General features: G+C 32.3%; 2 protein-coding genes across 5 annotated transcripts in view; one reads left to right on the forward strand and one right to left on the reverse strand.

The window, feature by feature from the left end:
* The window catches only part of Rok (Rho kinase), a 66791-nt gene that overhangs the window by 27245 nt on the left and 19197 nt on the right, over positions 1-20349 (reverse strand). For all 4 annotated transcript variants that reach the window (XR_012465142.1, XR_012465141.1, XM_074173826.1 and 1 more), the window contains exons 7-12: positions 17703-17967; positions 14868-15169; positions 10587-10846; positions 7309-7570; positions 6868-7101; positions 3805-4124 (exon numbers count right to left, since the gene is read on the reverse strand). Coding sequence is in view for 2 of the 4 variants with exons in the window: in XM_074173826.1 (XP_074029927.1) it covers positions 3805-4124; positions 6868-7101; positions 7309-7570; positions 10587-10846; positions 14868-15169; positions 17703-17967 (1643 nt within the window). In the remaining 2 variants the exon portion in view is untranslated. The remainder of the gene's footprint in view (positions 1-3804; positions 4125-6867; positions 7102-7308; positions 7571-10586; positions 10847-14867; positions 15170-17702; positions 17968-20349) is intronic.
* On the forward strand, positions 12311-13838 carry LOC141481743 (uncharacterized). Its single transcript, XM_074173828.1, has 2 exons — positions 12311-12596; positions 12826-13838. Exons 1-2 carry the CDS (start codon positions 12420-12422, stop codon positions 13534-13536), a joined length of 888 nt encoding a protein of 295 aa, XP_074029929.1. The 5' UTR covers positions 12311-12419; the 3' UTR covers positions 13537-13838.

Below are 20349 nucleotides of genomic sequence, written 5' to 3' on the forward strand. Positions count from 1 at the left end.
GGAGAGCAGCCTCTCGATCTTCGCCGTGAATACATGACCATGACGTATGCTGCAAGAATTTCTGATAATATAAATAACCCCACCTATCACTATACCTTCAGTAACAGATTTCCCCTTCTTTCAAATCAAAGTAATAGAGGTGCTTTAACACTACGCAAAAATGTCAAAAATTCCTAATAATCCTGTAGTCCCTAATAATGTCATGTCACTTGGTTTCTGCTCCCCACCACCATGGACCATAAAGATCCCATCCTGTAAAACCCAACTCTTCACCCACAGGAAAAATTATATCACACCAAGTTTTATCCAAAAAACTTTCTCTGAAATAATCTCCAACTACAAGGAATACAATCACTTATACACAGATGTTTGAAAATCTTCTGATTGTGTGGGAGCAGCCGTCATTACACGAGATACGGAGCTTGCCTACCGTCTGCCGTCAATCTGTAGTGTGTATATAGGTGAATTATAGGCCATAGATCAAGCCATAGCACACTGTGAAAGACTGGAAGGCAACTCTGTTATTATCACCGATTCTCTCAGCGCAATTCATGGAATCAGACAGTTATACCCAAGGAATTCACTACTTGTCCATATAAAGGAAATATCCAAGCTAATGCAGAATCAAAAATGTATTAAACTAATCTGGATACCTTCCCATACTGGAATCAGAGGCAATGAGAAAGCCGATGCAGTCGCTCCCAATGTTACAGTTACTCCTTCCGCAACACTGTTTGAACAAATTTCCCACTCAGATTACTTTAAAATCATAAAGAAACTAATAGCAAACACTTGGAAAGAAAGATGGATGGATGGCCATGGAATCAAATAAATTACTTGAGATAAATCCCTACATGCGCTTCCAGAACTACCAATCAGCCCAACTTAGACATCAAGTCATTCTTACTCGCCTCAGAATCGGACACACAAGACTAACACACCAACACCTTATGAAGAAATAAGATGCTGCAGAGTGTAATATTTGTGGTGTGATCAACAGTGTGAAACACATTATTCTGGAGTGCCCAGTTTTTTAATATGAAAGACAAGAAGCAAGACTTCCCAGTGATCTCAATTCTGCCCTAGACGTGGTGAACTTGAACTCTTTAGTAACCTTTTTGAAATCTATTCATATATTACATAAAATATAATTATACCTAATTGTTCCTCCCTGCTAATAACCCTTCGCGGTTGATGCGGTTATTTTTGAAATAAAAAAAAATCTTCTAATTTTTTCAATTCATAATTTGAAACTTTAAACCCATCCTAATGAATCATAAGTTGTGACTGAACTAGGTCCAAATATAGCATCTCCAGATAGTGTTCCTTAATATATTGTTTCAAACATTTGAATTTTGGTAATAATATTTACAGTTTCTTCAACACATAATTGATGTGGCCATTCCATTTTACATATTTCATAAATCATTATTCCCAAATATTTGATAGTCATCCGATTCTGTTTTTACATTGAGACAGATAATAAGTGGTCCTAAATTAAACAAAGAATTTTGACAAGAGAATGGAATATATTTTGTTTTTTGAAAATTTATTGTCGAGAGATTTTTATTAAACCAGTTAATGACAATTTTGAAATCTGTTTCTACTTTTTGTTTTGAATTGACCCAAGTTTTACTTGTGTATGTTATAAATGTATCACCAACAGAATAATGAATGTACTTCAGATTTCGAATAATATAGATCATCAAGAACTCAATATTTTTTACTGTTGTTTGAGTATATAGCCTTCCACTATCTGAAAAATAAACAAAGCTAAATCAATGAAGAATCTGCTGAAGTGTAATAAAGGGCAAAATGAAAAGTTTACCCCAAAAAGTTACTGCTTAATTTAAACCACCCAAAAATCCAATTCCTTTGACCGTATGCCAAAATAAATACAGCTTTTTACAATTGAGGAGATTGTTTTCAAATGATTTTTGGAAATGGAAAAAGATTGTTTTCCGAAAAGCTGATCACTAAAACAGATAAGTATTGAAACTTTATTTTTTATTGACTTTTTCAATTTTTAGGCAAACTTTATGAATACGACAGGTTACTGACTAATTGGTCTCTTGGTCAGTGGTTTATATTACGGAGTAAATTTTTGGGGTAAACTCTTCACTTTGATTTAGCCTTCCAGTAGGAAAAGTTTCTAACTTTTATACAGTTTATTGAGCTCCAATCTTTTTCCTCATTACTTATTTTTTTACAGCATTCCAGAGTTCTCTAGGAGTTTCACCATTTTTTTCAATTTCAGATTGATAATATTGAACTTTGGCAGATTTTATCAAATTTATTAATGTATTTGTATACATTTTATACTCTTGTTCTAAAAATATATTTTCAGCGTATTTTTGAAGTTGGTTAAATAATTAATTTTTTTTATTAACGAAATTCAATATTCCACTCGTCATCCAAATAAAAGTAATTCCAATTAAAAATTTAAAATAATTTGTAAAACTTTTAATAATCTGCAAATGATTTATACTTGGGAGATTATGAATTTGATAAGGTTTATGACATTTAATTTGTGAAGTACTTGAATAATGATCAGTAATGTCATATTTGAAAATATTGTATTATCATTGACAAATGATAAAAATCCGTACGCATTCAAAATATGTTTTCTGTTATCACACGTTAAAAGGTAAGACCTCGTTAATCCTTAGCTCGCACTAGTTTCGACCTCTGAGGGTTGCGTTCGTACATTTTATTTATTTATTTATTCATGGGTAACTCCCATTTAATATAAGTTATACAAATATCAGATTGTTAACACAAATCTTATCTAATTTAATTTTAAATAATAACAATTTAAACAGTTATAGTAGAGAATTGAAATGAAGCGAGAATAAAAGTAAATGACATACTAGCAATTTAAGAATATATCTTAACTTATTTCTAAGAATATCCTCGGAAATATGAAAGAGATCGAATTTTGTATTATTCCCGTTTGTGACTATTCTTGATAAAGGAGAATGCATTCCATAGTTACACCTATGGTAATCTATTGCAAAGGTTAGATTATTTCGTGTTTTTCTAGAGGGAACATGAAGATTTACTTGGGCAAGAAGAGTTGAGTTTTAAACATAACACATAATAATTTTAAGTGAATATAGTTCTATTCAAAGCGCAGTTTCCTATATGAGAAATGTGACCAAATTAAAAATACTGCAATAATTCTTGAAAAAAAAAAGAATTCAAGAATTTCCAAATTTTTTTCAAAAAGTCTACTGTCTTGGATGACGCAAGAAGTACTATCATGCAGAATCAGTCGAAAGTGAAAAAAGTAGCAAATAAATAGAATACATTTTAAATTGCACAGGACTGAAAATCTAAAATTTGTTATCATTCATAAACTAACATAAGTTTGATATAATATGCGGTGTTCTAATGAAAAATTCGACACATCAATTTTTGTTTCGAAGAGAATAGTTCTGATATGAAATTCATATCCATATGTCACATCCTTGACGACAGTAGTTTCCCCCCATATTTTTCTTAATGTATGGAGGGTCGAGTGATACATTATTTGAAAGTTCTTCACTGTTATTTTTTTCAAAATTGATTCATTTGTTATCGAGAAATTTGATGTTAAATGATCTATTCAAGAAAAAACTTAAATGTTGTTGTTGTTTCTGAAAACTTGAAGTAGGCAAAAAATGTTCTCTATGGCTCTAACATAGATATCCTCCTTGAAGAGTTTCAGTTAGTGACAGAATTTTGATCAATTTATTCAGTATCGAAAAAAAAAAAAAAAACAGAACCGACTTTGAAAAACCAAATAAACTAAGGAAAACTCACCTAAGATCTAATACAATCACAGGATCCGAATTCTGTTTATCGTTGTCAGAATTATAAAATATTATCTTCCTACTGCTAACCACGACATACTGCTTTTTCCACCCATGTCGTCTAATATTTTGTTTGGATGGTATTGAAAGCCACCCCTCAAACACAGCATTATTGTCAATTTCATCACCTTCATTGTCCGCCGAACTCAGTGAGGCTGTTTCACTATTCATTGATGAAAGCTTCAGCTGCAATTGCTCCAGGTCAGCATCTTTGCTATCGAGTTCCATCTGAAGGCGTTGTTTCGATGCAATTTCTTCACTCAGCTGAAACTAAACGGCGAAAAAATATTTCATCATTACATTCATAGAAATATCAAACCCAACTACGTGTTGGAAAACAATTTGTGAAAATTGAGGGTGGTCAGTTCACATTTATCAGCCAAAGAGTAAACACCTATTTTACCTATTTTGCTCCTGCTAGTTAGTACATGTGATTATATAGAACTTCAGGATGATGGACAATGGAGAAAAGTGATGCATAAACGAAAACAAAGAAGACGTCTGGAAAGTGCCTTCAAAAGAAGTCACCTAAATCCAGAAAAAATCCAACAAATTATTTTGGGTTCACCAAACTGTACTAATTCCAATTCCTCAACTTCCACAAAAACAACATGTAATAGAATTCATTCCAATCCAAAAAACCAACAATACAAAACATTCTTTTTTTTATTAAAAATATAACAACAGCGTACAGTTCAGGCACTATAAATATAAAATATGTTGTTATTCTCCCTAAGCAGCAAAAATGCTGGTCTCGGGATTCACAAACATTCAACATGACAAGTGAAACACAAAAACTAGTAAACCACTACAAAGCTCATAGTATCAACTTATCAGATATGTGCCTTGAGGCTCAGATGTTCTTTTAAACTATTGATGAATGAACTATAGCCCGGCAACTCACGTATATGGACAGGTAATTCATTGAAGACTTCTATAGACTGTGTAAAAGGATTTTATAATCCTTTGTTCCTTCTTATAAGTCATTTCTACCCCTTGTATTATACTCATAAAACTGGTTATTGACTAGTAGATCGTTGTTGCTTTTGATTCTTTTGTTTTTCATTTTATATATTATTATGTTCTTGCATTGCTCAAGTTTAAGTAGATATTTAATTAGGTGTAGTTCAGTCTGTGAGAATAAATCATTTGTGTGGGTTCAAAATGGAATTTGAAATAAAATTTTTAATGATTTATTTTGTAGCGTTTCAATTTTTATGAAATTAGTAGTGCCACAATTACCCCATATGATCAACAGGTACCTAAGATTCGCCAATATATATGCATTGTAAACCAAGTATCTATCTATTACTGACACTCAAGTAACTGGAACACCTATATAGAGCTCCTAACATTGGTACAATTTTATCATTAATATGTTCTATGTGTCCTGACCAGTTTAACTTATCATCTATTATGAGTCCCAAATACTTTTTTACAACATTCATCCAGGGTAAGTTATTTATTCTTAATTCAATATTTCCAAAAATTCTATTTTTTTGTTTAAATAGCATGTAAACGGTTTTTGCAGAGTTCACCTTAAGTTTTTTATGTGCAAGCCAATTTGAGTATTTAGAGAGATCTTCATTAACTGTGTTCTCCAGTAACTGTAAATCATATCCACTGTCCAAAAGGACCGTGTCATCGGCGAACGTGAAATACCTTCCCTTAAGCCTGACCTGCCTCAGTGACAGTACCATCAGTGTATAGAACAGGGGCCCCAAACCGAAACCCTGTGGTACGCCACAATTATTTTTTATATGCTCACTCATGCTCTCACCAACAGCAACAAACTGGGATCTTTCCTTTAAAAATGTCTCAATGAGAGAATGAGTTTTGCCCCTTATACCCATGCAACATAGTTTGTTCAGAAGAACAGTATGGTCAACAATGTTAAATGCTTTTCTTAAATCAATGAACACTGCAATAACCATTCTTTTTTTTATCCAATTCCAATGTAATATTATGAATGAAATCTATTGTAGCGCTTAGAGTGCTGCTACCCTTGATAAAACCATACTGATACTCATCAAATCCCACATAACGATCAACAAAGTCCATTATTCTTGTCTTTATTATAGTTTCAATAATTTTAGAGAATGAGCACACAATTGTTATAGGTCTATAATTTTCCAAATTTTTGTTATCACCACCTTTAAATATTGGTATTACTTTTCCAGTCTTCAGTATCTCAGGAAATATCCCCTCTTTGAAAATATCGTTTATCAAATTAACGAGTATGGAAATGACATTTTTGCTCAAGAGAATGAATGTATTTTACCTTCCTTATTATTGAATAATTTATTTGAGGAAGAATTTTTTCCAGATGAACTGAAGATAGCGATAGTGAAACCACCTCACAAAAAAGGGAATAAGTCTGACATTTCCAAATGCAGGCCAATCAGTATTCCAATATGTATATCAACATTTTTTGAAATAGAAATGGCCAACCAATTAGTGAAATTCTCTAAAAACTTCAAACTGCAAATGTGGCTATCTAAAAAATAAGTCAATTGAAATTGCTTTGATGTACTTCAGCAACAAAGTCCTAGAAGCAATGGACAAAGGAGATCTAACATGAAATTTTGATGGATTTATCCAAAGCCACATCTGAAAAACAGAAAACAAATAGCAGAACACAATCAAGAAGATAATACGGCAAGATCGAAGGCTTTGGGTGTGTCTATGGAGGTAGCATTTTCGGTCCAATATAAAAATTTTAAACTTTAAAATACCGTATATGTACACACCACAGGTGTTAAAACGTAACTGACCACTGCAACATTGAATTCTGCCAGCCGATTGCAGTTAAATCTGGCCAGCGTAAAGAGGCTTGTTTATTTTACCCAATTGATGCAAATATACGTGATGATAATACGCATGATGATCACGCATCTTTCTTTGTTTGGGTTACTTTGTGGGATGAATATAGTTCACTTATAAAACTAATTACATCGATGGATATACAGAAATTTGAAATTAATAAAAAATTAGGTGAAAATGAATGACTCACACTCAAATCTTGAATATTCTTCTGATAATTAGCAATCATCTGATTGTACTTCTCCTTCTCGAGACTCAACTCCTGCTGTAATTTTTTCAAATCCTTCTCTTTTCTTCTTAAATCAGCGTTGGACACCTTTGATTTGCCTTTGCCCGTCTCTCTGAGATCCTTTCTGTTCATAATTTCATGTAGTTTATTTACTGCCTGTTGTTTGAGAAGACTCTCTGTATTCAGTTTGGCAATCTGAGACAAAACAATTTTTTTTTCAACTTCAGTATAGACTACGATTCTTGGATGACATTGTGCATATCCTAACTATAGGTAGGTATTTGTTTGATTTTATTTTCATTTGAAATGTAAGAAATATTTAAATGAATGTATGAATTCAGACCAAATGATATATTCTTATTTCTCAAATGAAGTGAAAATTTGTTATTACTTATCACTTACCAGTTTTTCAACTTCTTCATTATTGCTGTACTTTTTGTTCAGTTCTTCTTGCAACTGTTTCAACTGTCTGCTCATTTCATCTCTTTCTTTTTGCAGTTGATCGTTGAGCCTCTTCAACTCAGACTCTCTATCTTTGAGTGTGTTCACAGATAAATCTTTGGCGGTCATCTCGTTGCGATGCTTTGATAGAAGATCCTTCAACTCCAGTTCCTTCATGGTCTTCTCTTTCTCAAGATCAGCCACTGTCTCTTCTGCTATGGATCTAAAAAAAATCCATTATCATCTAATAAAAGCTTCAAATAAGTTAATCTCGTTTTTTTTTTAAATACCGACTTTAAAATAGGAATGTAGAGTGAATTTTATTTTCAAGAAAATGTGTGGCTGCCTCCTATGTCTACGTACCAATGCTATGTAAACATCTCAAATTTTTTGATAATATTCTTATCCTATTTATTAACCAAGATTTGTTCTTTCTTTTGCTTTTGATTTTTTGGATTGGAAATGATTTATTGAAAATAGATACAAAGAAATTTATCTTGAAAGAGGTTTATTTTTAGGAGAGAGTAATTTTAGCTTTCTTTCTTTGGAAGCTTCCCACATTCTTTTGTGTAAAGATGGAGAAGTAGAAAGCCAAAACCTTCCTTTTCCTAGACACAAGGTGTTCATGGTAACACTGAAAAATATTTTGTGAATCTATTTCAAAATCCAACAGGTAATACGTTGGGAAAGTAAGTTGAAAATAATAAAGACAAGACATCCAAATTCGAGAAATCAGGAGTATATAAATTAAAGTATAAGGTATATATTGGTCAAACTGGCAGAACATTTAGGAAACGAATTCAGGAACATCATACGAGCTATGCAAATAAGAAAACAAATTCAACATATTCAAATCTTCTTCTAGAAGAAAATCATATCTTTAATGAAGAGTTCGAAATTTTGCACATAGAAAATAAATATTTGAAACTGAATCATTTGGAAGCAAATTAATAAACTTAAAAATTGAAACATTCTAATGAATGACCAACTAAATTTGAATGGATCACCATTATTGAACGTGTTTTCTTAAAATTCGAGAAAGAATTATTATTGATGTAGAAGTGAGGTAATATGCTTTAGGTAATCATAATTCAACAGGTACCTTAGGTAGAGCTTCAGGTAATTTTTGGACATAGTCTCAATTATGGTTACCTGTAGTATATAAATATTAATATAAGAACAATTTGAAGTATTCATACACTTGAGAAAGCTACTGTGCTAGCGAAACATGTTGTGATTATATTTTTTCAAATAAAGTTTGTGGAGATCAAATTGTGAGGTGTAGTTTTTGAAATTACTATGGACCTTCATCAAGTAATCGACGAATCAATCAGAAAATCAAAATCAGACATATTTGTTCATAAGATAACTACATAGGATACCTGGTGCTGGCATTAAGCAAATACTTCCACTGTTTGAGATTTCATTCCTTTTTTTATTGGTATAACGGAAAAAAATACTTTGATTCAGAATCAATATAAAACAATTATCTTACAAATAAAAGTGGTGAAAAACACAGAAAGTTTTATCTCTCATTTTTCATAAATTACGGATCTTTTGAAAGCCTCAATAGAGTTTTGAAAAAATTGGTCCGATTCATCAGCCTTCCATAAAATTTGACATTAGATTATTGAATCCCCAATTTCTACAATGTGTCTGTACAATAAATATAGTATTATCGTCCCCAGTTTCCCTTTGTCTCAATCTAAAACTAACAATGTTAGGAAGTTCTGGACAATAATAGTGACCTGCCTTATTTTCCTGTCTAACAATATTTTATAGACCAAGTAAGGACACCACACAATAGATGCATATTCCATGAACAATACAAAATTATCATTGTATCAATAGAGAAGTCCTTACAGATCCTTACATCAAAAATATCGGGATCCTCAACTTTCTCAACTTGGTTCAAAGGCAGGAAGTTCATACAAAATTCAAAGGTGATGGGTGAGTGGGAACAATTGAGACACATTATTGCACATTATTCTGAATCAAGATCCAAGCAATCCATTCTACACCAATCAGTTGATTGATTCAAATCAGGTTATTAATAACAGTAATAGACAGCTCAGGGTTCCATCAACAAGTCTACCAATGAAGAGATCTTGGTACATTGCTGACAATGACCTCTGAATATGCTCTTCCCGGTTATGGGCAAAAAGTTCAGAACCAATCTCATACCATCATCATGGGATTCAATCTGACGATATAATTAAAAATCATTTGCTAAAACTAATCCTTTTGAGTCACTGATGAGAGTAATATGGTCACTAATAAAAATATTGAATAGTAAAGGTCCACAATGACTGCTTTGGAGAACATCCAACAGAACAATAATGGTGTCCAATATATAATTGTTGATCCTTACCCACTGAATTCTACCCCTACCCTATCCAAAATAAAATACAGTTCCCAATCCATAAGCGTCTAGTTCATTAAGTAATATTCTATGACTAACTCCTATCAAATGCCTCTGAGAAATCGGCGTGAATTGAATGAATATGACACTGACTCTCAAAAGCATCCAATATGTCCTTCTGATAGATCAGCAAATTGGTCACTGTAGACTTGCTGGAAAACCCATGTCAAGATAGTTACTTTGTAATGAGATAATAAAAATATTTTTGGGTTCACTGAAAGAATACCCTCTGACATTGCTTCTGTCACCAAATTCATGGAAAGTTTTCATCAAGCTATTTTTTCAAAATGTGGAAAATTCGCTGGTTACTAGTGATAAGTTGAAAAGTATAAAGTAAGACGGTCCACTCTGAATAAGTAGAATCTTGGTATATAGGTTTCTGCAAGTGACATATCATCCAGCCATGTTTTGAATATAATTGTGTCATATGAACTCTGGTCAAGTTTCTGAAATTATTGTAGGAAGTCTTCATTCCGCCAACATTTTTATACTAACATGTGTGATTGTTCAATTTTTTGATCCATTGTTCACTTTCATTTCAACAATATGAATTATAAAAAAATAAAATCTGTTTAAAATCTGTTAAAAGAATTTTTTTAAAAGTTACATGTGTTTTCTGTAGAAAAAAAAAGTTTTCAGGTAAGCTTAAAAAATGTATTCATCTCATGTTTAATTTTTGTATGTTTCTAATTTTCTTGATACATAAATAAACGTCATTATTATGATTGTTTGTTAATAGATAATCATACAACATTCCGTACTATACAAGATTTAGTAAAAAATGCTATGAAATATTACTGCATTCATTATTATTTACCTGGCCAAGGCTTCAGAATCAGCTCTAGCCAATGCCAACTGGCACTGGTGCTTCAATGATACCCTCTCCTCCTCGAATTCCTTGTTCAATCTATTTTTCTCATCAATCTCCTCTTTCAGTTCATTTGTCTGTGTCTTATATAATGTGGTGAAATATTGTTCAGTCTCCAGGTTCTCCTGAAGTTCCTTCATCTGAAGCTGATCACGCTGGTAGTTGGATTTCAATCTTGCCAGCTCCTCTTCGATGGTTCTTTTAATATCCTACAGATCCATATTAGATTCAAAATCAGAAATATTGTAGAACTTCAACATAATGAGCACTCATTATAAATTTTTTTAGCTTCTTATATGTATATTTATGAAATTATCGATACGTTCATGTTGATTATATATATTTCTGGTTAGTTCGGCAAAATAATGTTTTGTTCATGTAGTCTCTCTATTTGTTTTTATATACTTTTTTCATTTGTAATTATTAATTCAATGTTCCATACACACAGGGTGGGGCACCCCATATAACATGGTTCCAGTAAACCAATCCATTAATTTTTTTGTGAATTTCTCCATTTCATTATATGTATATTGATTAAGGCTGCCGAAGGAAATTATTTTGGAGTACCTAACTATAACTGTTCTCGAGTTATTGATTTTTTTTTTGAAAATGCTAGGTACAACTGAAAAATAAATAACATCGAAATGTATAGAAATCATCCCTTCAAATTCTGAGCTGATAAAATAGGTTTTGGGCTATTGATTTCGATAAAACCCGTTTCTCAATGTTATACAGAATGTTCAAAAATCATTATCACTTTTTTATAATTTCGGACAAAGATAACTTTGTTATTTCAAATAGAACACCCTGTATTTTTTTTGTCTGAACAATATAAAATTCAATTATCTTTCATTTCATTTTGGAGTTCCCAATACCTAACCTAAGTGGTCTTTCAGATATTGGCTTTATCAAATAGTAATTTCAATACATTGTTTGAAACAACATTTATTCAACTTGTTGAAAAAATTCTTGACAGTTATTGTGTTGTACATTATTGAAATATTCACTGAAATATTACCGTTGAAAATGAAAACTTAATCCATTCAAGAGCAGATATATATGATTTTAGCGATTGGTGAGTGTTTAGAGAATTGCCTTTTGGTGTCGAGGGTGTATGCCCGAAAATATCCAGACCGGAATCATCCAAGTTGGCAATTGCTACATGAATTTTTCCGCCTACCTCTATCCAAAGTATACATTTACTGGCCTCATTGTAGGGAGCAAAGTCGTACTTTTCCTCACAAGGGAGGAAAAGTAAAAGTGACGTCATGGTACATAATCAATGAAATAATTTATACAGCATTGACAACCTAAACTATATTCTATTATATAAATATACATTTTACCATTTATATATAGAACAACCTGTATTTTGCAATATGGTATAAATTAGTAGGTATTTTAATTTAACGATTTTTTCATTGATAATTTGTTAGATTCATAGATCCATCCGGTTTTCGAATTTATGACAAATTTTATAGCATTCTATGGTCGTTTGACAGTTTCAAAGTGTGATTCACATACATAATAGGTATATCTGTAAAATATTAAGAATATTTTTAAAATGAGTGATTCAAGCGATTTTGATGATATAAATAATACACCACCGGATATTTTGGAACAAGTTAATGTAAATGGTACAATCTTTATTGCCCCAAAAATCTATTTCAGCGATGGGCCGAAGAAAAGCATATTCGTATTTACTCAGAAAATGTTATGTTGGGATATTTTTCGATATTAGCAAATACACTAAAAGCCTCTACATTGTGGTCCAAGTATTAGATGCTACTTACCATGCTTCAAATAAAAGAAAATATGGATATTAAATACCCAAAATTAATTGCTTTCTTGAAAAGGCAAAACCAAGGATATAAACCTAATAAGGCAAAAACCTTCTCAAGAGAGGAACTAAATAAATTTTTATTAGAAGCCCCCGATAATAATTATTTATTAATGAAGGTAAGATATTTTCGAGAAGTAAATATATTTAAAAAATAAAAGTTAAATATTATAATAGAGCTAAAGCTTTATGCTATGTTTATGATTCCGCAAAAGTAGTTTATTAGGCTCAGTAGCGCAGTGAGTTGGTGCACCGCTCATTATTCATGACGGCCTTGTAGTTTTTGGTTCGAATTCCAGCGTCGACAGTTTTTTTCTTTTTTTAAAATAATTTTTCTTTGTTTTGTAGGTTCTCCTCATTTTCGGAATTTCAGGAGCATGCAGGTGTAACGAGCTCCTTAAAATGGCCACTACAGATATTGAAGATAAAGGTTCAATATTAATAGTAAATATACCAAATTCTAAAACAAATATTCAGAGAACGTTTGTAATCAATGCTTCACTGGGGAATGGCCCTAATTATATTGATATTTATAGAAAATATATATCGTTACGCCCTAAAATAGATCAGACACGTTTATTTGTCTGCTATAGAGCAGGAAAATGTATCAACCAAATGGTTGGGAAAAATACTATAGCTAAAATTCCTACAAAAATTGCAGAATTTTCAAAACTGCCTAATGCCATAAATTATACCGGGCATAGTTTCAGAAGAACCTCTGCAAGTTTACTTGCAAATTCTGGAGGAGACATTCTTACTTTAAAGCAACACGGAGGTTGGAAGTCTACAAATATCGCTGAAGGATATGTGCAGCAATCTCTTGCAAAAAAGCAAAAAATTTCGAACCTAATTATGGGAGTCATTAAAGTTAATGAAACTGATTGTAATCAGCCAAGTACGAGTATTTCCGAGGGATACCAGTTGTATAATAATATAGTTAGTGAAAATATCACGAAAACTGCGTTGGATCCAGCTCTCAGTTCTAGTGGTATTCAAATAAACACTGCTCAAAACTGCACGTTTAACATCACTATAAATAATTACTCTAGCAGAAATTAAAAATATGTAGGATGCAAGTATGAAAATACCGTCCCTATGAGTTATACTGTACCTACTTCTCAGTTTTACTTCTTTAATAAATTTTGTTTGTAAGTTTCATAAATAAATTATTTTTTGGTAGTTTCATAAATAAATTATTTAAAAATTTGAGGGAGGCGGAAAAATCATATGTATAACATGGGGGTAAAGTGAATTTTCCTCCCTTGAATGATTACTGCCCTCCGCTACGCGTCGGGCAGTAAACTTCATTCTCGGGAGGAAAAGTAACACTTTCCTCCCTTGTTATACAAGTAGCTATTGTAGGACTGGAAGTGTAGCTTATAAAAAGGCAATAGACCAAAACCTATCATCGGAAATAAATTTAGATTTAAAATCTGTTTTTCCGTTAACCAGCTGTCGCACCCCTACGAACGACAACCCTCAGAAGTCGAAACTTGTGCGAGCTGAAGATTAACGAGGTCTTACCTTTTAACGTGTGATTCCTAACACGGGTTGGACGATAGCAAGTGAAAATCGATCGTTCAGCCTGGGTCTTGAACCACCGACCAACACGGCGATCAATTCGGGTGAGTGAACAAAGCACCCACGTCGAATCGACCGGCTACCGACCGACTGTTCAGATGTATCAGGAATTATATGAAATAGACTTCCATCAATAAATCGAAATGTAGACTTTAAAATAATTCCCTTCTGCAGCCTTAATCAAGAAATTCACGAAAAAATTAGTGGCCTGGTTTACAGGGACCGCGTCGTTCACAAACTTTGCCAATAAGATGTTCAACTCTTAGGGTACTTAAGCATATTTTGATTTGTTATTGAAGAGTTTTGTGGTTTAGTTTATCTATTAGTGAGCTATCGAATATAATATAAAAAATTGATAAGTAGATGGAATATTATACATTAGGATGACAAAATGAATCAAGAAGCCATAGATATACATAAACATCAAAACAACTCTAATAGAGAAGAATATATCTGGAACATGGACAAAACAGTATTCAGCCTCTACCGCTGCCCCAAAAATCCCGATGCCGCCCGGACCAATCAGAAGTGTCTCTTCTACCACTATAAATATCAGTAACACACAGTTCACGGTATCATTAACAAGTCTACCAATGAGGAGGTCTTAGTGCATTGCTGCCAATCACCTCTGAAGATGCCTTTTCCAGTTATGGGTGAAGTTCAGAACCAATCTCTTCATTACACCACGGCTACCAACCTAAGCGTATAACCAAAGTTTCCGTTTGATTTCCGGCCGTGAATGCTTGAAACTTCTGTTTATTTTTTTTTATTTTGTAAATGAAAATGATACTGTTATCGAAAATATTCACCTGCAGATGATTCAACTCCTGCAGCAGTTGAGATTCCTTTGCCCTCAGCTTAGTTAATTCTGCCGTTTGTTGCACCATTTCAGACTGCAGTATGGTTTTTTTCTGCTGCTCCTGTTCAATCTGACTGTGCAACGCCTTTACTTTTTCCGTTTCCTGTCGATGTTCACCCTCCAACTTCTGCAATCTCTGCTGTATCTGCCGATAATCCACAGACAACATCGAAATTTGCCTTTCCTTTTCTTGAAAGTTCAGATCAGCCTTTTGTCTGGCACTCTTTTCTTCGTTCAGTTTTGACTGTAGTGCTGAAATGAATCAGTATTAAAAAAAAGTATTAATAGATCAATTTTGGTCTAAAGTGAAAAATGAAATCTAAGAGCAAATCAAAGGTTTTGAGGAATAAAAAGGTCATTTGGTTTGGAAAATTAAAAACTATAATGAGAAAGTCATTAAGTTTTTAGGATATTACTGAATAAAAGGTAAAACTGGAATCTCTGGCGTGGAATAAATCCAAAACAAGAACTTCCTTCACCAACAATTGGCGTCTTCAGGAGATGAAGAAAACTGTTATAAAAATATATTCAGAGGATTAAAATGCAAATCAAGTAGAAGAAAGCAAACATGCACTTGTTTAAAGGCTGTATCAAAAAGTGTACTGGTTAAGAAAAATGTGTGCATAGTATAATAGTTTGCTGTGCGGTTATAATCATCTATTTGTTCCTGAAGTCTACTCTATGCCCTACAAATTACCAGAAATAATCCTGTCCATAAGTTCTGCATGAAAATATAGAAATAGTCCTTGAGGATCGTCATCATCAACTACATTTTAGAAACATATTCCCAATAAATGCACTTACTATTCTTTACTATGTAATTTTTTCAGAAGAATTCAATGGCTTCACATTAGTATCTCTAATCTCCATCTCTCACTGCTCATTGAATTTTTGAAGTGTTTAATTTACTACGACCCATCACAATACCTGATCTAGGATCTGAATAAAAATCTTTTGAAATCAAATCTCCTACTCAGCAATCATTTGTTTCTTGGTAAAGACAATAATCTAAAAGCTGCATTTTACAAAAACTATTTTTTCAAAAAGGAATTATGAGGTTTTTTTAATGAATGTTGAAAATTAATGAAAGGATGAAAACAATAAAAATAAAATTCATTAATATTTTTGAAAAATATGAACACACTAATTTGTAAAGGAAAGAAATTATTGAAGCCTGAAATGGATGTGAATTGATAAATGGGTTAAACAATAAGTGACATTTCATTAATTTACAAACAATAAAAATAAAAAAATAGAAAGATATACTGTATGGAACTATTTTGTATTTGTAAGGTTAGAAATTTCATATTTAGAATAAAGATATAGAGATAATTCATTTCCAAAGAGTATGAGTAAACATGCATGATCAATACAGAAAAACACTTGTCTGAGAAACACATCAATGATAAAGGAGAATTATCACATTTCAAAGATGGGAAGTAATAAAAAATATTTTAACGAAATACTGTCCTAATAACAAAATCTTACAAAAAAATATATTAAAAACATAAGCTTTTTCAACTTTTCCGAGAAATAAATTCCTTAATACTATAAGGCTCTAGATTTCTTGATTACATAAAAATTCTTCAACTGTCTTCAGAAATCTGCTAGGTACAATGAGGTTGATAGTTTCAATAATAAAACAATTGAATAACTCTTCTGTTCTGAGAGAAGTCAAATTAGCGACATCTGAAGAAATATTTATTTGTTTCCACGAAACTACAGGAAATTTATACAAGAATTATTCATATATAGAGACATTAAATACTTATTTGTTGTATTAATTAACATTATTCCCTTCCACGGGAGCTATTTCAGAAGTTGTTTAATAAATAACAAATGATTTCATAAACTACACCTCACGATTTGATCTGCACAAACTTTATTTGAAAAATATATCAGGACATGTTTCGCTAACACAGTAGCTTTATCAACAGTGATTTGGCTACTGTGTTATCAAAACATGTCGTGATATATTTTTCAAATAAAGTTTGTGGAGATCAAATAGTGAGTTGTAGTTTATTAAATTACTATGGATATTTATCAAGAAACGGCCGAATCAATCAGGAAAAAAAATAACAAATACAAACAAATAAAATAATGTTATTTATTACAACAAATAATTCTTTGATGTCAATTTAGATTTTGTTTCATTGGAAAAGTATTCAATGTCATTGGGTACCATTATTTTTTGTAAAATATAGATTTTCTGGAAAATGCAGGTTTTAGATTTTTTGTTAACAGATACTCGAGCTGTTTTGTTTGATGATCAGGTACATGACTATGAATTTCATAGTGGAATGTTTTTTATTCTTTATAAGGGACATCAGAAAGGTGTGTACTTTAAATTTATAAATAGGATTGATGTCGAGTAAACACTTTTGTTTGCATAGATTCAAAGAAAGGTAGATGGAAATTCATTTTGAGTGTGTATTTTGTAAATTCTTTGACGGTTTCAAAGATATATTTGTGTCAGTTTCTCGGATACTAACTAGATACTGGAATTTTTAATGAATGAGAAGTGAAATAACTTCAGATGCTCAAGACACCATTGTCAAACAACTCGATTTAATGAGAAACAAATTTGAAATATTTCCAATTAACATATATTTTAGTTTTTTTTAATGTTATTTTTCACTTCAATTTTCTTAAAAATCTTAATAGTGAAATAGTATCTTTAGTTTCAGTAAAGAAAATAGGCATTGAAATTCTTATTTGTCAGAATTTGAAATTTCTAATGCTCATGAATACATACATATTTTACAATAATTTTAGCATTACTCACCTTTCACCACTTCCAGATTAGCCTCTTCCTTGTTCAACACTCTGCTCTTTTCAGTTTCTTCATGGGCTTTCACTTCTTGATGATATCTATTTTTAACTGCCTTCAGTTCCAAATCCAGACCTGCACATTCCTTCTCTAGATAAGATACCTTTTCCGTCAGTTGGGTGTTGTCAGCAGCTGTCTGCATCTCTTTCTGGCTCAACCGTTCCATTTCAGCATTGAGACTTTGCAGCTTATTTTCCAGCACCAGTTGCTGGTCACTAACCTGCTCCAAAATATGACTCAGAAACACAAGCAAAATAAGGTACTCTCACAAATGAGCATTATTTATAGCAAATAAGTGATGACGCCATGTTCACTGACATTTCTTTTACAGTGTTGCGACACGAATATGATCCCCAAATGCCTTCGGACACAAATAAATTACAAGAGAAAGGATCCATCAGAACAGAAAGGAGGTAGCTCTCATCGACATGGAACTGATGTACCTCACCTTACAAAATTGTCCGTCTCGTGACGGACTCAATGAAAACCACAAGATTAGCCATTCCCAAGAGACATATAAAGAAATACGAGAGTCTCAGTGAGACCCAGAAAAATCGTTTTCCACAGTATAACAGACAAACAGCGGTCACCTTCTCCAATCGGATACTTTCAGAAGGCGAGTTCGCATACTTGCCAAAGGCAGAAACTTCGCTATAGCTCCAACCAAGGTACCCCACGAGAATATAATTGCGAATGTCTAATCAGATATTTGTATTTCACCTAATGACATTGCTAAAGAAATCCGCAGATAAATGTCAAGGATTCTAATGCATGCAAAACCACCTAAATCTCAATACTGATGGGAACATCTTGGTATTGCCTGCTGATAAAATGCCACCGTCGTAATGAACACCAAGGATTATTATAATGAGAGAATTGTGGCCCGACTCGATGATCCAGAGATATAAGACTCAGTTGGGATCCAACCTCTGGGATTTTGAGAAAAGAAATCCTACTTGGCTTGACAAAAATCTATAAAGAGTATGTGCCACTTAGACCTATCATGAATGTGATAGGTTCACCAACTCATGAACTGGCCAAATGCTTGACAACTCATAGGAGAAACAGTCATTTATTAGTTTATTGATAAGATTAGAGAAATAAAGTTAGGATCTTGTACAGGATGGTCCCAATCAAGGACCTGATATGGCTAATTGAAGAAGTATTCCCATCAGATGTAACTGGCCTCTTTGTTCATTGTTTATCATCAACTTATTTCCAGTGGAAGTGTTTTTTATGAACAAACAGATGGTACCACAATTGACAGTCCATTAAGTCCGGTGTTTCTAACATGTTTGTAGTATGACAAGATAGTGAAGAGACACTAAACAATTTTCTATTATATCTAAACTCTCTCAACTGAAAAATCCAATTCACAATAGTTGGACCATACTAACACGGTCAGTATTTTCAGGTAATTTTCATGTATAACAGTCGATTTTATGTCGAGCAAAGTAGTAGACTGATACAAAAAACAGTTACAGATACATACTACATACATGGTAATCTCCATTATTTACAGTCAATTGATAGAAAACGAACGTCATCGAATTTGTTTAGTCTCAATTTTGAAATTGTTTAAAGTTATTCTGCTATTCCAGGCAGAACTAAATCAGCAAATCAAAAATCATGAAAATCGATCCAGCCGTTCACATGTTTTCATAAAATTAGCATACATAAATTTGCACTGACAATTTCGTTTTCATAATGTATCTGAGATTGTATTTATAACTTTGTAAAGTTGGAGAAGGGGATCCAGTAAATAAATTCAGATAATTCATTTGATTATTTCCAATGAATAATTCCATCATATTTACACAAATTTGACATAAAAAAATCACATAAATACCTTTTCTTCTGGTATTCAATTAATGTAAAACCTAAAATATAAGGTATGGTGATGTTTTATAATTTTTTGAAATCGTTAATGATAATTTGAAAACGCCATAAAGTTTCGAATGACTTTCGAAGATCATCATCATCAATCAACAAAAACTATTACTAGAAATTACCTACTAATAGGCAAATGAACAGTGTACAATTTTCATTATTCTTCCATGCTTGAAAAAAGTTAAGTGATAAGTTGACATTTTTTTTCAAAGTTGCTCTTGACAATAATTGTCAAGGATTCCTTGAGCCAATTCGATTTTATAATTATTATAAAATCGAATTGGCTCAAGGAATCAAAGAACCATAGCCCAAACAATTATACATTTTACCCTTTCTCCTAATGTTAAGGTATATAATAACATTTTGAAATCAATGCCCTACGAGAATAAATGACCTTCAACTTAACTCTAGGGCTTGCATTAGCCTTACATTTACTACGCTATGCACCGACTAATTTGTCCGGCATGACAAAATAAACGACCCTTGTTGATATAAAAAACAAATTTTTGAAAGCCGCATAAGAATTTATGACCTTTGCATATGGAGGTTGCTTTTCCGTATTTTTTTTTCTATTTTCCTGACCCACTTTTTTGTATGAAGTTGTTTGGTTAGGAAAGATCCCAGTCGTAATTAATATCTAACTTTATGGAAGTCTTACACGAATTTTTGACAAATTCATCCCCTCCTCCCAAGTCGTTTTCACTTCTCCAAG

The sequence above is a fragment of the Leptinotarsa decemlineata genome, unplaced genomic scaffold (assembly GCF_025532065.1).
Source record: "Leptinotarsa decemlineata unplaced genomic scaffold, Ldec_3_MD MMD2_tig00000505_RagTag_RagTag, whole genome shotgun sequence".
Taxonomy (NCBI): Eukaryota; Metazoa; Arthropoda; class Insecta; order Coleoptera; family Chrysomelidae; genus Leptinotarsa; species Leptinotarsa decemlineata.

Bases quoted from the DNA above. Each gene is read 5' to 3' on its own strand.
- LOC141481743 (XM_074173828.1), top strand. From the start codon at position 12,420: ATGCTACTTACCATGCTTCAAATAAAAGAAAATATGGATATTAAATAC. The intron at 12,597-12,825 runs GTAAGATATTTT...TTTGTTTTGTAG, and splicing joins ATAATTATTTATTAATGAAG to GTTCTCCTCATTTTCGGAAT.